Below are 14,161 nucleotides of genomic sequence, written 5' to 3' on the forward strand. Positions count from 1 at the left end.
CAATTTAATTTCTATAGACTACTTACAAATAATAAAAATACAATAGCATAAAAATATTACCTACTTTAGGATAAATTTCACAAAATATGTATAAGACTCGTAAGCTGAAAGCTACAATACTGTTGACATAAATCAGAGCCCTAAATAAAGGAAGATATACACTGGTTAATGTTTCATTGTCAATTCTTTTCAAACTGATCTTTAGATTAAATGCAACCCCCATCAGACTTTTAGCAGACTTTTCTTCCCTTTTTTTAAATTAAATTCATTGGTTATTAACCAATTATATAGGTTTCAGGTTTCATATACCTATCTTCTGACCCAGCAATCCACTGCCAGCTATAATATTATCCAAGAAAAATAAAAACTTATATTAAAAGGCTTGTACATGAATGTTTATAGCAATCTATAATAATAAAAGCATAATATGCTAATTAGACATGATTGTCAAACAACCTTCTGGACATCATTCCAGACAGTGGGGGCTGAGGCAGAGGCAGTTAGGGGCAATCAAGCAGGCAGGCCAGCAGTTAGGAGCAATCAGATTGGCAGGCAGAGTGGTTAGGAGTGATCAGGCAGGCAGGTGAACAATTAGGAGCCAGCAGTCCTGAATTGTGAGGAGGTGCAGGCCGGGCTGAGTGACCCCCACCCTACCATGCATGAATTTCGTGCACCAGGCCTCTAGTCTATATATATAAAAGGCTAATATGCAGTGTCCCCTGGGGAGTTTGACTGGGAGACTGGGGATGCAATCACTCACTATGACATGCGCTGATCACCAGGAGGTGATGCAGAGCAAATTAAGGCCCTGGCCAGTGGCCAGATAGCCCGATCAGCCCTGATCGCCAGCCAGGCCTAGGGACCCTACCTGTGCATGAATTTCAAGCACCAGGCCTCTAGTTTTATTCATAAGCTAGTAATAAAAACTGGTAACAAACCAAAGATTCTTCAACTGATGAAAAGATAAACTTAGGTACATCCATACAATGAAATCTGACCTCTCAAAACTCAACAATAAAAAAATATACAACCAAATTACTAAAAATAGGCAAAAGATATGCACAGATCTTTCACGATGGAATAAATGTAAAGACAAATAAAACACATGAAAAGATGCTGGAGGGTCATTAGTCATCAGGAAAATTCAAAAAAAAACTACAACAAGGTACCATTACACAACTCTTATAATGGCTAAGGTTAAAAACAAAACAAACAAAAAAAGATAATACCAAGTGCTGGCCAGAATGCAGAGCAAATAGAATTTACTATACAGTCATGGAGGGAATGGCAATCACTTTGGAAAATGGGTTAGTACTTTCTTACAAAGTTAAATATACTTATACCTATTATCTGACCCAGCAATCCTACTCCCTGGTACTACCTAAGAGAAATAAAAACTTAGGTTCAAAAACTTGTATATGAATGTTTATAGCAACTTTATTCATAACCTGGTCACAAACCAAAGATCATTCAACTGGTAAACAGATAAACTTAGGTACATCCATACAACAAAATAGTACAATGAAATAAAAAGGAGTAAACTACTGATACAAATAATAACATGGATCAATCTCAAATTCATTAATACTAAATGATTGAAAAGAAGACTCAAAAGGCATCACACCATTCTCATGACTTCTTAGAAAGGGGGAAAAACTTTAAGGAAAGAAGTCATATTAATGGTTGCCCAGGGCTTAAGATGGAGGAATAACAGATATAAAAGAGGCAGGAGGGAACTTATTAGAGTGATGAAAATGTTCTAAATCTTGATTGTGGTGGTAGTAATGCTGCGTATGAATTTGTAAAAACTCATAAACCTTCATCCTAAAAAGGGTGAATTTTACTATATATATAAATTATAATAAAATAAAATAAAAAGACTACAGTGATAAGTGAGTGAAAAGGAAAGCCATACACTGGAAGGAAATATTTATAGAACACCTAATAAAGATCTTTTATCCAGGGAATATAAAGAACTGTATAACTCAATAAGAAAACAACTTGATTAAAAGATTTGAACAGACACTTCACCCAAGAAGGTGTAAAGGTGGCTAAAAACATTTACTTGCTAAATGCATGCAAATCAATACGAGGAATATAAATAAGCAAAGAATATGAACACAATTCTCAGAGAAGGAAAGTAAAATGGCCACTAAATATATACTTGCTTACTACTTTCATAATTAATGCCAATCCAACAATGCTATTTCTAGATATTAACCAAACAAAATAAAAACACAGGTTCATCCACACAAAGACTTGTACTTGAATGTTTTAGCTGCTTTGTTTTTGTAATATTCATAAACTGACACAACCCATTAACCTGTGAATGGATAAATTAGAGTACCTCCATACAATGGAATACTACTCAGCAATAAAAATGAACAAACTACTGATACACACAAAAACTAGAATTACTCTCAAAATTCATAAGCTAAATAAAAACAACAACCAAGACATAAAAGACTATATACTATAGGATTAAATTTAAACAAAAGTCTAGAAAATGCAAAACTATGTTGTCAGAAAGACAATCAGTGATTGCCAGATTGAGTGAGGAGTTGAGTGAGAGAGAAGAGTGACAACTAAGGGAGGTGGGGGCACATTCTGGAGGGATGAAAACTTTATATATCATGACTGTGGTGATGGTTCCATGACTCTATACATTGGTCCAAACTCCTGAATTGTACACTTAAAATTGGTGAATTTTATTGTATATGTTATATTATACTTAATAAAACTGATTTTTAAAAAGATAAAAATAAATTTTAAACTTACAAATCAATAGAAGGATTATAAATAAGCAAAGAATATGAACAGATAATTCACAGAAGGAAAGTAAAATAGTCACTAAACATATGAAAAGAGTTTCAAATTTAAGTCATCATGAAAATGTAAATTAAAACCACAAAGAGGAGAAACCAAAATGGCGGCATAGGTAAACACCTAACTGCAGCCTCACACAATAATTTTAATAAAATACAATTAAAATACAAAATGGACATTACCCAGAACTACAGGAAAGTCGACTGACTGGAAATTCTACAACAAGAAGGGAAGAGAAAACCAGAAGGAAAATCAGAGGAGCTGTAAAAGCCTAAGGTACCAAGATAGGGAGACATGCGCATGCGGAGAGGACGGAGCCAGAGAGGAGGGTGGCTGAGTGCCTGGCTGGCGTTCCCTAGCGGGGAGATAAAAGCTCCGGACTGTGCTGAACCCCAGATCTGACAGCGCTGAACCCCAGTTCTAGGCCAGACCCTGAGGACCCAGGCTCACACGGAGGGAGCCTGACTGTAAGGCGGAAACTCAGGGGAGCGGCGAAAGGAAGTCCCGGAGGAGCGCACATTACTCCCAGAGAATGGATGGTTGACTGTGCCGCTGGATTCCCCTAGCGGGAAGGAGACAAAAACTCCAGACGGCCTGAACCCCACTTCCAACTGAACTGCACCAGTTCCAGGCTCATTGGGGGAGAGCCTAGACTGTTTGGTAGCGGGCAAAACTCGAGGGCACCTTTCTCTCAGAGGTGCTTGCAGCGAGTACCGAAGGACACTGAGGAACACTGAGACTCAGGAATCTTATAGGGCAGGGCTGATGGAAGCCAAGGCTGTAGGCTCCACCCTGAAACTGTGCCCCATCTAAGCTGAACACAGAGACTTTTAAGGCTACCAACTCAGGGAAGCTGCGAAAATGCCGAGACAAGGAAACAGATCACAAACAAAAGAAATGGAGGACAAAAAGTGACTGGATATAGAGTTCAAAACTACACTTATAAGGTTTTTCAAGAATTTCCTAGAAAAGGCCGATAAAATAAATAAGACCTATGAGGATATGATAAGGGATCAACTAGAAATAAAGAATAAGAATACATTGTCTGAAATAAAATTTAAAAAAACTATACAGCCCTAAAAACAGAATAGAAGATCTCAAGAATCAAGTCAAAGATTTGGAACACAAAGAGCCAGAGGACATTCCTCCACAGAAGCAAGAAGAGAAGAGAATCCAGAAAGTTGAAGATAATGTAAGAAACCTCCGGGACAACTTCAAACGAACCAACATCAGAATTATGTGGGTCCCAGAAGAAGAGAGAGAGCATGATACTGAAAACATACTTAAAGAAATAGTGACAGAAAACTTCCCCCACCTGGTGAAAGAATTAGACTTACAAGTCCAGGAAATGCACAGAACCCCAAACAAAAGGAATCCAAAGAGGACCACACCAAGACACATCATAATTAAAATTCCAAGAGCAAAAGACAAAGAGAGAATATTAAAAGCAGCAAGAGAAAAGCAGGTAGTTACCTCTAAAGGAGCACCCATACGATTGTCAGCTGAGTTCTCAACAGAAATCATGCAGGCCAGACAGGAATGGCAAGAAATACTCAAGGTGATGAATAGCAAGAACCTACAGCCAAAAATACTCTACCCAGCAAAGCTATCACACTCAGAATCAAAGGCCAGATAAAGAGCTTCACTAATAAAAAAATAAAAAATAAAAAATAAAAAAATAAAAAAATAAAAAGCTAAAGGAGTTCATCACAGCCAAACCAGAATTATATGAATTGCTGAAGGGGGTTCTTTAGGAAGAGGAAGAAAATAAAGATAAAAATTATGAACAACAAATATGTAACTATCAACAAGTGAATCTAAAAATCAAGGGAATTTAAAAAATCTGATGAACAATATTAACTGGTGAATATAATAGAATCAGAGGTATGGAAGGGGAGTGAACTGATGATTCTCGGGGAAAAGGGGAGTCGGGTGTGGGAAGAGACTGAACATAAACTGTGCACCTATGGATGAAGACAATGGGGGTTGGGGAAAGGGAAGAGGGTGGGGTGGGAACCTGGTGGAGGGGAGCAATGGAAGGGGGGAAAATGAGGAACATTTGTAATAATATGAACAATAAAGATTTATTTTAAAACACACACACACATAAAGAGATGCCATTTCACATTCTTCTATTTTTTGTTTGTTTGTTTGTTTTTTAATCCTCACCCGAGGATTTTTTTTCCACTGATTTTTAGAAAGATTGAGAGAGAAAAACATCAGTGTGTCTTGACTGGTTGGCTCTCCCAAGTGGGGATGGAGCCTACAACTGAGGTATGTGACCTTGAATCAGTCCAAGGGCCGATGATCTAACCACCTAGTCAAACTGGCTAGGGCTCACATTCTTCTAAATTAGGGGTGTCGAACTCAATCAGAGAAGGGGCCAAAATCTAAAATCCAGCCTAAATCGCGGGCCGAATGGTTTACTGAACAGTCATAAACTGTCATTGTGATGGAAACGCAGCGGAGTGCAGTGATGACAGCGCGGTGCGGGCCACATTGCAAGGCCTGGCGGGACAGATTTGGCCTGCGGGCCTCGTGTTTGACACATGTGTTCTAAATCAATGATTTTCAATTAGTGTGCCACAAGAATTTTTAAAACATGCAATACCTGCCATGGCCAGGTGCTCAGTTGGGTGGAGCATCGGCCTGTATACCAAAAAGGTTGCAGGTTTGATTCCCAGTTGGGGCTGGTACAGGAAGCAACAGATCAATGCCCACCCCCCACCGTCCCTCCCTTCCTGTCTATCTTCCTTCTTCTCTAAAATCAGTACACATATCCTGGTGTGAGGAATAAAAATCAACATGCAATACCTGACTCTTAAGTCACGGGCAGTGATCTTTTTCCTTAGATTGTCCAATAGAAAAAGGACAACAGCCAACACAATAAAAGCCATCTGGTGTGAATGAATCAAAATTATACTTTTTTTTTTTTTTTTGTCAGATCGGCAAAAAAATATATTTTGGGGGGTTCTGCAAAATTTTAGTTTTTAGTTTATGCATGCCATAAGAGGAAAAAAGTTGAAAAATCACTCTTTTAAATGACAAATATGTTAGGTCTTACAATAAAAAAACAAAATTATTATCAGGAAGAGGTGAGGATTTGGAGCAGTCTGTATATATTAGTGTAACCCTTTAAAGATCAATTTGACAAGATCAAATGGCTAACACATCTAGAAATTCTACTTGTAGGCTATCTACCCCAGAAAAAAATTCTCAATGTGTACACAAGAAGACATTTACATAAACATTATGTGTAATGTCATTTGTAATAGCAAAAAATGGCAACAACTCAAATATCTATGGGAGATGGATAAATAAATAGGAATAGTGTACATTCACAATAAATAGGGATTCCATCAGCAGTGACACCGAACAAAGCAGAAGTACATGTAGCAAGTGAATAGATCTTAAAAACATACTGTTTTAAATTGCAAAATAATATGGAGATGATACTATTTATATTTCGTTTTCAAAAACACAAAAATATTGTTTAGATTATGGATGCAACCATATGTAATCCATCTATATACACATGGATGGAGGATACCATTCTCAAGACAGTATTAGCCTCTGGGAAAAGAAGGCACTCCACAGGCTCCTGGCAAAAACCTCAACTCTCCTTCCCCCCTATACATCACACTCCCAATCCCATATCCTGCCTAAGGGACCATCTGAACGCATCACATTGTGCTATTCATGATTATTTACCTCAGTCACTACCCCCACCCAAAAAAAAACACAAAAAACTAAAATATCCTGGTCATTCCTCCCCACCATGCAGTTGGGTACAGCACCCAATCTGAGTCCAGCTTCTACTTTTCCACAAATCCCAAACCCCTCCACCATGTTCTCCAGCACTTCCATCAGCAAAATTCCTTCTATTCTACCTCTTCTCTGAACCGTCCAATCTTTTCTCTAATTAAAACCTGGATCCCCCCCTGAGATTCCCCTGCAGCCCTCTCAAATGGTAGTTTTCTCTCCTGTCACCCTCATCCACCACCCCTAGGGGTGGGGAAGTTGTCCAAGTTGATGCTCACTGCCTTTTCAAAATTACTCTACTGCCTTCTTTCACTCTAAATCCTTCCCTTAAGAGTTCTAGCTTCAAAACTTATGCCATTAGACTTTATCACCTCCCACCATTCCTGGTTGCATATATAGATGCTGGTTAACTTCCCTTACATTTAAAAAATATTATTACTTTGTTCATTATCACTATTGCCAATATTACCCCACTTAATTACTGGTGAATTTAATACCCATACAGATAATATTAAAACTCTTATGATAGTCCTTCTCCTTGGCTCTTATTCCCCAATGATCCTGTCCTTTTTCCTATTGTAATCACTCACTTCTATTGCCATAGACTTTATCAATAAGCATATCCCTTTCATAATTTCATTTCCAAGCATTTACTCTCCAACCACCACTCCTGACTCCAACAACTCTTTTCATTCCATCAGGATTGATATCCTGATCCTATCAACATCTGACTATTTCAATCAGCCCCTGTTCTTAACTTGCCTCTTAACCAAACACAGATTCCACAGTCAATACTTCAATTACTCAAACTTTTTTTCACCTCTCTCTCTTTACTAAATTGGCAAAATCCCAACCCTGACCATTCCATGCCTTAACCCACATGTGTCAAACACAAGGCCCGCGGGCCAAATCCGTCCCGCCAGGCCTTGCAATGTGGCCCACACCACGCTGTCATCACTGCACTCCGCTGCGTTTCCATCACAATGACAGTTTATGACTGTTCAGTAAACCATTCGGCCCGCGATTTAGGCTGGATTTTAGATGTTGGCCCCTTCTCTGATTGAGTTCGATACCCCTACCTTAACCTGAAGCCTGTAACTGGAGAAAAAATTCACTATGCTACCTGGTAATACTTCAAACTCATGACCACTAACTTCAAGGGCCATCTGTCCTGTCAAACAATCCTACATTGCTGCAATTAATTTCCTAGAACACTATGTCATGCCTTCTCTTTTAATAAACGTCTGTGCTAGAGGCTTCAAGTTTTCCTCACTCTGTTTCTTCCCTGCTCTGTATACTCTTCCCTGCTCCATATCCAACTGCCCACCTTCTGAGCAACAGCAACCACAGGCCCACGACCAGATAGTTGCCCTACAAATCCACAGACACAAAGAAACAATGGCCGAAACCGGTTTGGCTCAGTGGATAGAGCGTCGGCTTGGGGACTGAAAGGTCCCGGGTTCGATTCCGGTCAAGGGCATGTACCTTGGTTGCGGGCATATCCCCAGTAGGGGGTGTGCAAGAGGCAGCTGATGGATGACTCTCTCTCATCGATGTTTCTAATTCTCTATCTCTCTCCCTTCCTCTCTGTACAAAATCAATAAAATATATTAAAAAAAAAAAAAAAAAGAAAAAAAAAAAAGAAACAATGGCCCTCCATACCATTTTTGTTGTTGTTTATTTTTATTTTATTTTTTCATCATCCTTTATCCCTCTATGCCCTCTTCCACCTCCACTCCCTCCACCCCCAAATATTACACTATAGTCCATGTCCATGAGTTCTTTTTCTTTTTTGTTTATTCCCTCCACTTTCTCTCTCCCCGCCCCCCCCCCCCCCCCCCAAGCAACTCCTCACACACACTGAAGCTGTCTGCCTGCTCTCTATCTATGAGTTTATCTCTATTTTGCTTGGTAGTCCAGTTTGTTCACTAGATTCCACATGTGAGTGAAATCATACAGTACTTGTCTTTCTCTGACTACCTTATTTCACTTAGTCCAGGTCCATCCATGCAAAGGTTAAAATTTTCTTTCTTTTTACAGCAGAGTAGTATTCCATCATGTAAATGTACCACAACTTTTTTATCCATTCATCTACTGAAGGACTCTTGGGCTGCTTCCAAATCTTGGCTTTTGTAAATAATGCTGCAATGAACATAGGGGTGCATCTATTTTTTCTGATTGGTGTTTCAGGAGTCTTAGGATATATTCCCAGCAGTGGGATCACTGGGTCAAAAGGCAGTTCCATTTTTAATTTTTTAAGAAAACTCCTACTACTGTTCACAGCTCCAGTCTACATTCCCACTAACGGTGCACAAGGGTTCCCTTTTCTTCACAACCTGGCCAACATTTGTTGTTTGTTGATTTATTAATGACAAAAGGCCTGGTGCATGAAAATTCATGCATTGGAGGGGGGTCCTTCAGCCTGGCCTGCCCCCTCTCACAGTCTGGGAGCCCTCAGGGGCAGGAGGCGACCCTGGGATCAGAGAAAGACAACGCCCCATCACACCTCTGCTACTGCCATTGCCGGCAGCACAAGCCTCAGCCTGCCCTGGTTACCTGAGCCTCGGGCCGGCCCTAGGCAGCTGGGGAGCTGACATCTGAGATTTGCCTGTGCCTTGGGCTGGCCCTGGGCGGCTGTGGGGCTGAAGGGACTGGAACACTCTGGAAGCAGATGGGTGGCAGGGCTGAGGGGACTGGGCACCGCCATCTTGTGGTTGTGGGCACCGCTGTCTTTGAGGGCAGGGCAGTCAATTAGCATATTCCCTCCTAATTGGCTGTGGGCACCACCATATTTGAGGGTGTGGCAGTCAATTAGCATATTCTCTCCTTATTGGCTGTGGGCACCGCCATCTTTGTAATGGCATGAAGGTCAATTAATGTATTACTTCTTTATTACATAGGATAGCCATTCGAAAAAGTGTCAGGTAATATCTCACTGTAGTCTTAATTTGCATCTCTGTGATGATTAGTGATGTTGAACATCTTTTCATATGTCTATTGGCTATCTGTATGTCCTCATTGGAGAAGTGTTTATTCAGGTCTTTTGCCCATTTTTAAATTGGATTGTTTGTGTTTTTGGTGTTGAGCTTTATAAGTTCTTTATAAATTTTGGATATTAACCCCTTATCAGATATATCATTGGCAAATATATTCATCCATTCAGTGGGTTCTTTTTCCATAACTTTTATTTTTTTTATTAAATTATTATCTGTGTACATATATCATTTCCCCCCCACCCTCCCATACATGCCCTCCCTCTGCAGAGTTTTGTGTCCATTGGTTGTACTTATATGCATGTATACAAGTCTTTCGGTTGATCTCTTATCTTCCCCAGATCTCCCTACCCTCCCCGCTGTAATTTGACAGTCTGCTTGTTGCTTTACTATCTCTATATCTATCTTTTGGTTCATTGGTTTATAATGTTCTTTATTATCCATAAATGAGTGAGGTCATGTGGCGTTTCTCTTTCATTGACTGTCTTATTTCACTCAGCATGATGTTCTCCAATTCCATCCAGGTTGCTGCAAATGATGAGAATTCCTTCTTTTTTATGGCAGCATAATGTTCCATTGTGTAAATGTACCATAGTTTTTGGATCCAATCATCTGCTGATGGGCACCTAGGCTGTTTCCAAATCCTAGCTATTGTAAATTGTGCTGCTATGAACATAGGGGTGCATATATCCTTTCTGATTGGTGTTTCTAGCTTCTTGGGATATATTCCTAGGAGTGGGATTACTGGGTCAAATGGGAGTTCCATTTTCAGTTTTTTGAGGAAACTCCATACTTTTTCCATAACTTTTATAATAGTCCTTTTCCTTGGCTCTACTTGAATAGCTTGAAATGCCAAGCATTCTAATCTAATTCCTCTAATAATCTATACTAATAAAAGGGTAATATGCTAATTAGACTAGGTCAACCAACCATCTTCTGGTTGTCCGACTTCCTTCTGGACAAAGCCATGGTGGTGGGGGCCAAAGCAGAGGCAGTTTAGGGTGATATCAGGCTGGCAGGGGAGGGCAGTTGGGGGCAAGATCAGGCCAGCAGGGGAGTGTAGTTGGGGGTGACCAGGCCTGCAGGGGAGGGCAGTTGGTGGCAATAGGCAGCCAGGCAGGTGAGTGGTTAGGAGCCAGTGATCCTGGATTGCTAGAGGGATATCCCAGACTGGAGAGGGTGTAGGTCAGGCTGAGGGACATCCCTCTTCCCCCGTGCACAAATTTCATGTACCGGGTGTCTAGAAATTCTATAATAATCATGGTGGTTCTGCTTTCCTGATTAATCACTGAATTTTTGATACAGGGAGTGATTAAAGGGAAATAGGAACTTAAAGATATGAACCTTAATTTGCTTCTCTGAGTTGATAAATCCATTAATGACCCTGTTTCTAGTGGTAAAGGAGACACTAGTAGTCCATGGTATGCAGTGGCAAATACTTAATTTTTCACCTCAGATAAGCATAATGAAGAACCTATAAAAGACAAGGCTTTGGCCCAGTAGTTGCCGCCGCAGAACATTTTTATAAAAATTAGTTGCATAATGGGTTAGCTGCTTCTAAGTACTATACTGGAGAACTTGGTAAAAGAAAATGAGCTCCAAGTTTTATATTCACAGCTCAAGGCCTGGGTGACTTGTTCTATATTGCATTAATAAGAAGCCTATGTCATATGGACACAAGGCTGAGATTGCTGAAAGGCATACTCTGCAGGCTGAACTACAATGCAAATTCAATTCACACCCTTGTAGGGCATCTTATGTTAAAGTTAGGACCTTGACTGGGAGGAGTTGGGGCCCTGAAAATTGGAATGAAGACACAGGGGCAGACTCTGATGCAGCTGAGTACCTTGAACCACTAAGATTTGGACAATTTATGTCAACAGAAAGGTGGAAAATATATATTCAGGAATCCCCTTCTCTAGTATGGTTCTGAGCTAGAGCTGGGCAAAGAGAAATATGTGCCACAGAAGACAGGAGAAAAGCATCAGGCATTGTGCTCTGAAAGTCAGGGTGGTCTAAGGCAGTGGTCGGCAAACTCATTAGTCAACAGAGCCTAATATCAACAGTACAACAATTGAAGTTTCTTTTGAGAGACAAATTTTTTAAACTTAAACTTATTCTAAAACCACTTCTTCAAAATAGATTCTCCCAGGCCATCGTATTTTGTGGAAGAGCCACACTCAAAGGGCCAAAGAGCCGCATGTGGCTTTTGAGCCGCAGTTTGCCGACCACAGGTCTAAGGTAATGGGAGACAGATGCGGAGGCTCTGGCAGCTCTAGTTTGTCCTCACTCTTCTTTACACTCACTCCATGTCCTGTTTCCCACTCTGCATCCAGCTCTTCTCAATTTCCAGCTTTGCTAACCAATGGCAATCCCAGGCCCACCAGAAACTGGACTAAGAACGCAGAGATGTGGAAGCTCTGTCCGCTGACTCCCATGCCAGTCCACTTCGGCAGTGTCATGCCAGAAGCTGGGTAGTAACAGCCTTTATGACTGTACGGTAGATCCGTGGATGAGTAGCTTTATTCTATAGACTTCATTCTTTTATTTTCATAGGTCCTTTAGTGAACATTTTAGGAAAATAAACAATTTTAAAGTAATTTTAAACATTTCAAGCAACCTTCCCTAATTTGGAGCACTCTGAGTTCCCCAAGGAAAAACAAATAAAAGCAGCTTTCTCAGCCTAAAAGAATAAAATAAAAGGACTTACATCGTTAGATTGAAACAATCGAGTCATGGCAAAGAAGGCTTCTGTGGCTTCTATAGTTCCAAAGTGTTCCCCCTAAGTAAAATTGAAAACAATAATTAAGGATTTTCTCTTTATTTCTGCAAAATTCTTTTAGAATGCAGGGGGGAAACCTGTTTGTAAACAATGGCCTTTTTGCTTTTTCTGACATAGCTATTTAACTGCTTATTTAAAACAGTTCAGTATCACAGAACATGCTATAAAAGTTCTAGAATAGTGGTCTCTAACTTTACAGCAGGAACTGTCTTAATTTCCCTAAAGAACTGTGATTTACAAGGAGGTAGAGATGATGGCAAGTTGAGTTCCTAATCAGATTGCAATGTTATTATTTCACTTCCTTCAAGCAGAGATCATATCCCTTACCTTTCTATAATCCAATGCCCATCACAAGCCTGGAATTCTCATTGGAACATAATAAATATTGAACTGTAAAAAAAAACTATTAGGGCCCTATCTGGTTTGACTCAGTGGATAAGAGTGTCAGCCTGCAGACTAAAGGGTCCTGGGTTCGATTCTGGTTGAGGGCACATCCCTGGGTTGTGGGCTCAATCCCAGTGGGGGGCATGCAGGAGACAGCTGATCAATGATTTTCTCTCATCATTGATGTTTCTACCTCTCTCTCCCTCTCTCTTCCTCTCTGAAATAAATAAACATATATTTAAAAGAAAAAAAAGAACTATTAGGAATCCAGGAAACATAACTTAAAAGGAACCCACTAAAAGGGAAAAAATCAGGTGAGTTAAATAAAAGGCTTAAGGGACTGCTAATAAATTTCAAGATACTGGCTCAAGCCCCTAAAACATGTTTTGAATCAGAAGTTTAATGTGCTCAATAAAACAGCTGAGGATCTTGCCAAAATGCAGATTCTGACTCAATAGCTCTGGGCTGAAGCCTAAAATTTTTCATTTCTAACTAGCTTCCAGTAATGAGAATGCCACTGATCTGAGAACCAGATTTTTTGTGTGCAACAATGTATTAAATAACCATTTCACTTGAAGTCAAAACACTGCAGGTCACAGGCTACCTGAAACATTACCATTTCAATGTAATATCTTCCGATACTAAATGTCAGGCCCAATCACTTTCAGAACTTTAAATTTCACACAGAATATAAGTAATCTTCACTCTATTTGTCATGAGTCTAAGGATAAGCCAATTTAGATGAAACACTTTGAAAGCTTAGGATGAAAGGCAAAGTATAATAGTTTACAATTGCTTTAATCAGAATATCCAACTTGCTCATCAGCAAGAGATTTTCCCCTCTTACTTTCATAACTGCTTCCTGAATACCTAGAAGGCCAAGTACTTTTCAGTCATATTGGTAAAACTTGAGTGCCTACTTGACTTAAAACTCAGAAAACATATAAATATGTTAACTCTGGAAGACAAATTTAAAAGTATTTTTCCACTAAGCTCCCCCAAGATCTAGGCAAAAGAAAAAACTAAGATTCCCAAACCTGTTTCTGTATCAGCCTGTGCTTGGTAAGTTTCTTATCAAGATAATTAAATGTTTCAACATGAGTTGCCCATCAAAGAGCAATTGGCCAATACAAAAGTATATGCTACTCTGAACCAACACCAACTACTCAACACTCTGCTTATAATAAATATATTTAGGTAACTTGGACACAACATGTGCTATAAAAATTAAATCAAACTAACTGTGCCTTAAGTGTTTCCACTATGATACCACAGACAAATATGGCTTTGTGAATTTTATTTCAAAGTATGTACTTGGCCCTGGCTGGTCTGACTCAGTGGTTAGAGCGTCAGCCCACACACCAGAGGGTCCTGGGTTTGATTCTCAGGCAAGAGCAGGTACCTGGGTTGTGGG

At 39.8% G+C, this 14,161-nt stretch overlaps 1 protein-coding gene and 1 long non-coding RNA gene across 2 annotated transcripts in view; both read right to left on the bottom strand.

Annotated features, from left to right (window-relative positions):
- COPG2 (COPI coat complex subunit gamma 2) overlaps positions 1-14,161 on the bottom strand; it is a 96,273-nt gene that overhangs the window by 78,549 nt on the left and 3,563 nt on the right. The window contains exon 4 of the mRNA XM_036427078.2: positions 12,292-12,363. Within this exon, the coding sequence (XP_036282971.1) occupies positions 12,292-12,363 (72 nt within the window). The remainder of the gene's footprint in view (positions 1-12,291; positions 12,364-14,161) is intronic.
- On the bottom strand, positions 7,396-7,986 carry LOC123651796. The gene is made up of 2 exons (XR_006740721.1): positions 7,668-7,986; positions 7,396-7,458 (listed from the first exon to the last, which is right to left on the bottom strand). It is a non-coding gene; the product is annotated as an uncharacterized LOC123651796 (long non-coding RNA).

Source organism: Pipistrellus kuhlii, unplaced genomic scaffold (genome assembly GCF_014108245.1).
Source record: "Pipistrellus kuhlii isolate mPipKuh1 unplaced genomic scaffold, mPipKuh1.p scaffold_m20_p_10, whole genome shotgun sequence".
Taxonomy (NCBI): domain Eukaryota; kingdom Metazoa; phylum Chordata; class Mammalia; order Chiroptera; family Vespertilionidae; genus Pipistrellus; species Pipistrellus kuhlii.